The sequence below is a fragment of the Aegilops tauschii genome, chromosome 7 (genome assembly GCF_002575655.3).
Source record: "Aegilops tauschii subsp. strangulata cultivar AL8/78 chromosome 7, Aet v6.0, whole genome shotgun sequence".
NCBI lineage: Eukaryota > Viridiplantae > Streptophyta > Magnoliopsida > Poales > Poaceae > Aegilops > Aegilops tauschii.
In genome coordinates, this window is record NC_053041.3 from 491,142,246 (window position 1) to 491,151,521 (window position 9,276).

Here is a 9,276-nt window from a genome sequence, read left to right on the forward strand (position 1 = left end):
AACAAAAGCCACTAGCTGAGCTAGATGCATGGACCGATCGGGAGGATTAGATAAGATCCCTAGGAATGACCAGCTATTAGTAGCTTAATCAACTACTAGTAGTAGTAGTATAGGATAATCCAAGAGAAGAGAAGAGATCAGTGGGTGCAGTGGACGGAGTCCGTTGGGTACGTGAACGTGAGTGAGGTGCATGCACCTGGGTAAGTAATCAATTCCATTAGTTTGTTCCGTTTTGGTTAATCTAAACGGAAAGGGCGGCCCCCGGGCCGGCCAGGGGGTCCAAGTTCGCTGCACACGGAACACGCGAGCGAGGGTGGGGGTGGGTGGGTGCACGCACGAATCTCTCTCGCGCGCGTTTCCATGTGGGAGTGGGCGTACTACACGCGCGGTCGGTCGCGTTCTGCTTTTGGTGGCCGGCCGGCGGGCACGCGTAGATGGCCAGACAGACGTGAGGAAAACGGCTGGACTGGACCTGCGCTACGTGCCGGGCTCGAGGTGCGGCCGGGTGGAGCACGCTTCCGTTCTCCGGAGTCCCACCCGGTGCGCTGCATCGGGATGCGAGTGACGCATGCATTTGGCCAAGAGCGTCGCGCTGGCTGGCCGGCCGGCGGGAGCGCGAGCACGAACGGGTTACCGCTGCTCCACGCCGGTCTGTCTGGTCGTCTATTGTGATCGGCCAGATTGTACCGTAAATGTGTCCAACGTGTGACCGGCCACGAGTAGAGTCCCAGCCGGCCGGTGCGTTGCATCGGGAATTCGGGATGTGATGGGATGCATGCATTTGGGCACCGAGGATTGCACCAGTTGGCCGTATTACGCGGCAACCAACAGGCCTTCGTGTTGTCTTACTACGGCGCTTCAGCTCAAGGTTTGAGCGCATCTCTAGTTCTGAACCGCAAATTTGCTCCGGCATTGTCCGCGGATAAGGGACCAATCCGCATGTCGGAGTTGACCATCCAAAGCTGGCCGCGTACATTTCAATTCAGGTTTAAACAAATTAGACAAAATTCATGCAAGCATGATGAATTTTGACATAAACCAGACGGAATGCATTATATTTTGAACTTTTTTCATTGCATTTAGAAAAAAGGCCCCACCCTAAACCAATCCTACCGTGGCGGGCCTCATCCACTTTCTTTGTATTCCACGTCGGCCACCACATCCTCCATCCGCCGTTTTCATGAATGTCGGCAGGGTTCAAGACTCGTGAAGTAGAGGTGCGGATTCTAGCAAGGAAGAGTAGAACATGGGGAGCGAACTGGCCCATGTGGGACACAATGTCCTGTCACCTCCCATGCCCTACTCATTCTCAGAGGAGTCCGCGACCTGCCCATCACTAGTGCCGGTGGGCGTGAGGTTGATGATGGACGTGGACGGTCCAGCACCGTCCACCTGCCATACGCGCCCCCAAGAGTTGGACGGCGGTGCGTAGGAGGCGCAGCTGTCGTTCTCATCCTCGGCCGCCTGCGCTGCCGACGCTTGTGCAGCCGCTTTTGCGTCTGGCTCTGCTAGCACTGCATTGAGGGCGGCGCGTTGAGCACGCGCGACCACATAGAGCCCCCGCTACTCCGCAACAAAGTACGGTTTCGCCGCGGCCATGGCCTCCTCGCTTGCGCTCTCACCATAGATTTGGCCCTCCGCAAGCCGATGCTGCTCGAGGAGGAGCGGGTAGGTTGTAGCTCTACTCCTCTTGCGCCTGCCAGAACGCCGACATAGGAGCCGGTGGAGGCTGCTCCTCATCCGCCATGGTGGCGTCGTAGTGCGCCTGTGGCTGCTCCATGGTCATGCCGGCAAGCATCGGCTTCGTCTCCGGTGAAGTGTCGTCGTCGGACCCCGTCTTCATTGTGGGGTCATCGTCGGAGACCTCCTGGGAGCTTTCCGGCAAGCCGGCCTCGATCCTCCTGGCACGGCGGCTCTGCCAAGTAGTCGCAAGGGCGGTGATCTCGTGCTTCCTCTTCATCGACAAGCTCTCCCATAGAGCGTTCCCGCTCGCGATCCTGGTGGATGTGATGCAAGGGAAGAGGATGTGAAGCGGATGTGTTGTGGTGTGGGGTTTAGCCGGGTGTGGCCGCCTTTATAGCGGATTTCGGTGAGGCCAAGCGTCCGGGTGCGTCAATCCACCGTGTCGGAGTTGGTTCCTCAATCGGAGAGCCTGATTAATAGCGGCATACGGACGAACGGGCATTGAACGGGTGTGGTAGATATCTGTCCCGTCCCCTACTGCATACGTCTCTCCGGCATTGAATAGGAGCGGACACCAGAGACGTGGCACGGGCAACGCTCTTGGCCGGTGCGCCGCTTCAATATCGACGACAGTGAGAGGTCACGCCCGCTCTGGGCCAGTGACAATGCAGAGAGGCCGTTCTACAGCTGCATGAATGCCGGCAGCTGGCGCCGGGCGGGAACGCAACGTGGGAGGAGGATTTTTTTTGGGCTAGGGTAGTCAGGAGCGGGCATAACAGCGGTCCAGATGCCCGCGAAAGACCCACCACTTCGTCTCTGGTTTGCGGAAAAAGTACGTCCGAACAGCCGAACGAACTGATACAAGACCACATTGAATGACTTACACGATCTACACGTATGCAGACTGTTTAAGGATAAGCGTTGGAGATGCCCTTATGCTATCTAGTGCCCAGCCCAGCGCATCATGCAAAAGGTCAGGTTGTGAGAACTATTTTCACATACGGTTCATTTTATGTTGAAGTTGCAAAAAATGGTCAAATATGTTTCGCAAGTTTTTTTTAGGATCTGTTTCACAAGTTGCGACAGGGTAAGCGTAGTAGTTCATGCCAAAAATATAAAGGGAAATTCTAGGAATACGAAGTTTTACTATGATGACATTATTCATGCATTTGAAGTAAAGAAATGGACCATAACTATTTTTTTTTCGGATTGAGTTCCAACAGGAAATAACAAGTGAATTTTACAATCCACTCCAAACCTCATTTTTAGGGCCTCTTTGGTTCACAGAATTGTAGAAACGCGGGACTAGAAAAAAAATAGGGGATTGAAATGTCACGCCTCATATAAATTCTACAAACATTTTGTGCTTTCTTTCATTTGCTTCAATCGAAAAAATAAAGGATTTTTTCCAAAAGGTTAGGGCATCTTTGATTCAAAGGATTTTCATAAGAATTTTGGAGGATTAGAATCCTTAGGAATTTTTCCTATGTTGATTGTTTGATTCATAGAATTGGATCCTATATGATTTCTTCTTATGGATTTCTTTGTACATTTCTCATAGGATTTTTAGCATCCACTCAAACCTCTTTGAAAGAATTCTTTGTTTTTCCTATGGTGCCATCAAACAATCCAAAATCCTTTAGGATTAAGATGTGCATGGTATTTCAAATCTTTGTTTTCGGAATCCTATGAAGCAAAGATGCCCTTAGAATGGATACTAGATTTCCTATGAAATGTACTACAAATGATTCCTCGGAAAATATCCCTATAGGATCAAATCCTACTAATCAAACGATCAAATGTAGGAAAAATTCCTACGGATTTTAATTATCCGAAAGTCCTATGGAGTTAATTAAATCAAAGGAGCCCTTATATTCCTATGCACAAATAACAAGACAAACACCATAAGTAGCATAATATCAACTCCATCTTATATTTGCATATGATTTAACCTTAAATTGACCATGTATTTAGGATTAATATGTTTTTTTCCCTACTTTTGCAAATCAAACACGCAATTCTATACACTCTTGTGTTTTTTAATCCTTTATTTTGCAAGTGCAATCCTATCATATTCCTGTGTTTTTCATGTTCCTTTGATTTTGAAATTTTTGCGAATCAAATAGGCCCTTAAACAAACGCAGATGTATATATAATGAGCCTCAAGTTGCATTTGTATGTCACCAAAATGTGTTCACCCGTGGTTCGTCTATAATCATGTATTCGCGAGGTTGTTTTATTAGTTTGAAGAATGAACCCCTTAATTTTTAAGAAGTGCCTCATGAGGTCAGGGGTGGGTGCATTTTGAAACAATCATACCTTGCAACCATTTTTTTTGTGCAATATCTTCGGTATTGATCTGCGCTTCTTCATGGCTTATTCGACATGACCTCGTCGTAAAAGATTCCAGAAGCCTTCGGCATTTCATCACGGCCTATTCAATCCGACCTCGATCTTAGAATTACAAAAGCTCATGTCTAATGAGCTATATAATTTATAAGTTTAAAACGACTGAATTTATTTCAAACATGTCCGGGCCGATTGAACATGTCATACGAAACCAAAGAACCACCCACGTGCTCATTATGGAAGGTATACAATTACGCATAAAACGTATCCCATTTCTTGATCTTTCTTAAAGGCGAAGGCAAAAGTTTTGGCTCATCGATCAATTGAGAATCCACAAGGCAGATAAAAACCTTCTATTTTTGTTTGTTGTTCCTAGTTTTTTTTTGCGCGGGGATTGTTGTTCGTAAATTGCATGCTTGCTTCCCCATATATTTTTTCAAATCGCCGAAACCGCAACTCCATCTAGACCACCAACCCGGTTCAATTTTCAAAAGCAAGCATTTGAAATTTGAAATGAAAATGCCCCAAAAACAAAAGCAAGCATTTGAAATTTGAAATGAAAATGCCCCGAAAACAAAAGCAAGCATTTGAAATTTGAAATGAAAATGCCCCAAAAACCCCAAATCAGCATCTTCCTCAGCCAGAGAGAGAGGGAAAAAAAAAAGCAGCAACCGCTGTGCGGACGCGCCAGCGGAGTAAAGAAAGAGGTGCATGCATGCACGCGCATCCCAGCACATCACAGCGGCGGTACAGTGTACACCCCCCCTTGACCCTCCCCTCCCCGATGATGAGATTCATTGAATCCCGGCAAATCCGCATCGCAAGTTGGGCGAGCCACTGGACCGGATTCCCCGCCGCACCATCCACATAAGAACCACCACCGCGCCCCAAACCCACCACCGCACCCCACCCCACCCCACCCCATTCCTCCTCCTCCAATTTTTTCCCTTCGTCAGGGTTCGTTCGCTCGTTCGCAGCGCCGCCTGATTGATTGATTCGTTCTCGTCGCAGCAGCTCCTCGATCTCCTCCTCGCCATGCCTCCCTTCCACGATTTCCGCGGTAAGCAAGGGCCCCGAATCGAATTGGATTTCTTGCTGTGTTTCGCCGGAGATCTGGAGGATTTCTTGCTGCGGCTGGGTTTGCTGGTGCGGTGTGCTGATTTTGTGTGTGTTTATTTGTGCAGATGGCGGTCTGCTTGTCCTGGACCCGGCGGCGGCTATGTTCGGCGGCGTGCGGCAGCGGAAGCGCGCGCGCGTCACGGCCGTGCCCCCCTGCGTCTTCGCCGCCGCGGCTGCGGAGGAGGAGGCGCTCAGGGCGGCGCCGGCGGCCAAGAGGCAGAGGCTGAGGGAGGCGCCGACCCTCGACGCGCTCCCGGACGGGTGCCTCTTCGAGATCCTGCGCCGCGTGCAGGGCGCCCGCGCGCGGGGCGCCTCCTCGTGCGTCTCCCGCCGCTGGCTCGCGCTGCTCGGCGGCATCCGCGCCTCCGAGATCAAGCGGGCCCAGGCCCCGGCCGTGCCGGACCTCAACCAGGTCTTCGTCTGCGACGACGAGGACGAGGCCGAGGCCGCATCCGCGCGCCCCGGCCGCTCCGAGAGGACCCTCGAGGGCGAGGGCGCCACGGACGTCGCCCTCACCGCGGCGGCCGTCGCCGACGGCCTCCGCGGCAGCCTGGAGAGCGTCGTTGTCCGGGGGAGCCACCCGACGCGCGGCGTCACCGACAGCGGCCTCTCCGCGGTCGCCCGTGGGTGCCCGTCGCTCCGCTCGCTCGCCCTGTGGGACGTGCCGCAGGTGACGGACGCGGGGCTCGCTGAGATCGCCGCCGGGTGCCCTTCGCTCGAGAAGCTCGACATCACCGGCTGCCCGCTGGTCACCGACAAGGGCCTCGTCGCAGTCGCTCAGGGGTGCCCGGATTTGAAGACGCTGACCATTGAGGCATGCTCTGGTGTTGCCAATGAGGGCCTCAAGGCTATCGGCAGGTGCTGCTCCAAGCTGCAGGCGGTGAACATCAAGAACTGTGCATATGTTGGTGACCAGGGAGTGTCTGGTCTCATCTGTTCCGCCACAGCCTCGCTTGCCAAGGTCTGCCTTCAGGGTTTGAGCATCACTGATGCTTCTCTTGCTGTGATTGGGTACTACGGAAAGGCGATCACAAACCTCACCCTCACTCGCCTGTCCGCGGTTGGCGAGAGGGGTTTTTGGGTCATGGCAAATGCCCTTGGCCTGCAGAAGCTCAGATGTATGAGCATCACTTCCTGCCCAGGAGTCACCGAGCTGGCACTTGTTTCCATTGCCAAGTTCTGCCCGAGCTTGAAGCAGCTTTACCTCAGGAAGTGCAGCCAAATCTCAGACGGTCTTCTCAAGGATTTCGCAGAAGCAGCCAAGGTTTTGGAGAACTTGCAGATTGAGGAGTGCAACAGGATTACTCTCATGGGCATCCTTTCTTTCCTCCTGAACTGCAGCCCAAAGTTCAAGACTCTCTCTTTGGTGAAGTGTACTGGTATCAAGGACATCTGCTCTGCACCTGCACAGCTCCCCGTTTGCAAATCACTTCGGTCCCTTACCATCAAGCAGTGCCCGGGATTCACCGACGCGAGCTTGGCCGTGGTTGGCATGATCTGCCCTCATCTGGAGAATCTTGACCTCAGCGGTCTTGGTGCAGTCACCGACGATGGCCTCCTTCCATTGATCAGGAGTTCCGAGAGTGGGCTGGTTCATGTTGACTTGAATGGTTGCGAGAATCTCACAGACGCGGCTATTTCTGCCCTGGTGAAGGCGCACGGCACTTCTCTTGCACATTTGAGCCTTGAGGGCTGCAGCAAGATATCTGATGCGAGTCTGTTTGCCATTTCCGAGAGCTGCTCTGAGCTCGCCGAGCTTGATCTTTCAAACTGCATGGTCAGCGACTATGGTGTTGCGGTGTTGGCATCCGCGGAGCGGCTCAAGCTCCGTGTCCTCTCACTGTCGGGCTGTCTCAAGGTCACACCGAAGAGCGTTCCTTTCCTGGGAAGCATGCCTGCGTCGTTGGAGGGCCTCAATCTCCAGTTCAACTTCATCGGCAACCACAACATTGCATCGCTGGAGAAGCAGCTCTGGTGGTGCGACATCCTTGCTTAAGAGGATCTCCAGATGCAAATATACGACCGTAGGTAGTACTTCTTCAGTCAAGCCTCATAGCAGAGTCGGTTCGGTTCGTCGGTTGCGCGTTTGAGCCATGGTGGGCTTCCTTTGTCTTAGGGTCGGTTGTTTTCCGGGGGACGCTTTAGCCAAGCGCTCGTTTTTTGCAGGCCTCCTCTCGCGAGGATGCCTGTTCCTTGAGCCTTCGGCTGCCATTAGCGTGGCACCCTGTCCCTCTACCCCCAACCTATGCCCTTGTGATTACAGTCCCTACACCATGCTTCTTTTTTTCTCTCCTTATCAAGTCCTGTGTGGGAGCTCAAATATTGTCAGTCAGTTGTGTCTTCTTTTCCAGTACAATCTGGTTCCAGAGTTTGTGGGACATCAGTACTTCTGGTTTCAATTCCATAGCAAGTTCTATTTGTCGGATTTGTCGGGGTGCGTGCCTGTCGTAGAAGCTTGGTTCCGGTTCTTCGATCCGTGTCTAGGTGTCTGCTACGATCTCTTTCAGTGTGTGGTTGTTCCAGTTTCAGTCTGTTCACGGTCTGTAGCGTGTGTGTGTGTGTGCTGTGCGTGTGTGTCGTCGGCGGTGGATGGTCGCTTTTCTGCAGCATCTGTAGGGGTTGCCTGATATCCCCGGGGATCTGGCCTTGGCAAGGTGCAACATATCCCCGGACCCTTGCCATGACAACCTTGTGTGGTTGTTTTTTGTCTCCAGATCCCCGGTTTTTGCAGGCGTGTGGTCGAGTGCTGTAACCTTTGCAATCATCCTGGGATAAATAAAATTTGTTTTCGTCCAAGTCCTATATGCTTCACGCAACCGCAACCTTTGTGATTCATGAATTATTACGTTCCCTGTATTGTGTTTAAATGTCTTGTGGCCGGTGCTGCCGCTTGATGCCACCACTGAGATGAGATGAACATCTCGCAGCCATCCTTGACAACTGCCTGTCGCCTCTGAATTCTGTTGAAGTTTTAGGCTGATTGAAACAACACCCAGTGTATGCTGTATGCTTGGGGAACTGCCATAGGTACGGATAATCCTGTGAAATTCTTTTCCAGATTGTCAAACAGGTTCTAGTGCGCGCAAAATTGTGCCGAGATCTTCTCCCCTTGGCTGTTGGTGACGGAGAGGAGAATTCAAGTGCCTCGGCTTCGGCTAGTAGATAAGTTAGCTTTAGTCCTTGTGGAGGCGGCAACTGATGGATGACGACGCTTCATCTTCGAGTTGGTCTTTCGAGCTTCGATCCTCTCTAGTTTATCCGTCTGGACGGATTATTAAACAAAGCTTCGACGTAGATTCATGCGGGCTCTTTGGAGATGGATTAAACAAAGCTCCGATGTAGATTCATGCGGACTCTTTGGGCTGATGAGGTCTTGTCGTGTGTGTGCGACAATGATATATGGATGTTAGGTTCTTTGAATGGATTTCAGGGTTAACGACGATGATTGCGGCTCCGGGGTGCTGGCTATTTATTAGCATGTGCACAAAGACTTTTCTGCTGTCATTGATGTAATTTCTGCCAGCGGCGGTGCTGTTTGGCGAATTAGAGGCCTCGATATAAATTCTATTATGTTTGGGATCCTTCATGCTACTAAATCTGGGGCTTTTGAAGAAAAAATGTGCTAAAATCAAGACGCAGCTCCTGAAGGTTTTTCCCGTTGGACGTTGCCAAGTAGCACCAGCATGAAGTTTGGCCGGCCTTGTGCAGTTGCGCTACCGGTTCCTCCTTTCCGTTCGGGTGAGTAGGCAGGTCCATGTGCGTCCCCTCGCCGCCGTCCCTCTCACCCCTTTCTTCGTCTTGCTTCCATCCTCCCCCACCTCCTGCTCCGGTTCATGCACCTTCTTCTGTTCTGTTTGCTGCCTCGCTAATCGCCTTACGTCACCGGGGTGACGAGATTACCGGTCGTTTGTTTTGCATAATAAAGGCCGGTGCTTTGCTTTCGTGGGCCTTTTGGTTTCGGTGCGAGAGGCGGCCAGGTTCGTCGTCTGAACTCTGAACTTTGCTGGGGCTGCTCTGGTCCAATGGCATGAAGGGTTGTTGCGCTACGGTAGAAGAGTATTATGATTATGATGATCACGGCGTGGCCGAATGGGGACGTTGCAACGCACATTTGACTATGCCGGC

The 9,276-nt window shown here is 51.9% G+C and overlaps 1 protein-coding gene across 1 annotated transcript; it reads left to right on the forward strand.

Moving 5' to 3' along the window:
• The first annotated feature begins 4,721 nt into the window (after positions 1 to 4,721).
• Positions 4,722 to 7,947, forward strand: LOC109742984 (EIN3-binding F-box protein 1). The gene is made up of 2 exons (XM_020302079.3): positions 4,722 to 5,092; positions 5,217 to 7,947. The coding sequence occupies exons 1-2, from the start codon at positions 5,068 to 5,070 to the stop codon at positions 7,145 to 7,147; spliced, it is 1,956 nt and encodes a 651-aa protein (XP_020157668.1). The 5' UTR covers positions 4,722 to 5,067; the 3' UTR covers positions 7,148 to 7,947.
• Positions 7,948 to 9,276: the final 1,329 nt, after the last annotated feature.

Bases quoted from the DNA above. Each gene is read 5' to 3' on its own strand.
- LOC109742984 (XM_020302079.3), top strand. From the start codon at position 5,068: ATGCCTCCCTTCCACGATTTCCGCG. The intron at 5,093-5,216 runs GTAAGCAAGGGC...TTATTTGTGCAG, and splicing joins TCCCTTCCACGATTTCCGCG to ATGGCGGTCTGCTTGTCCTG.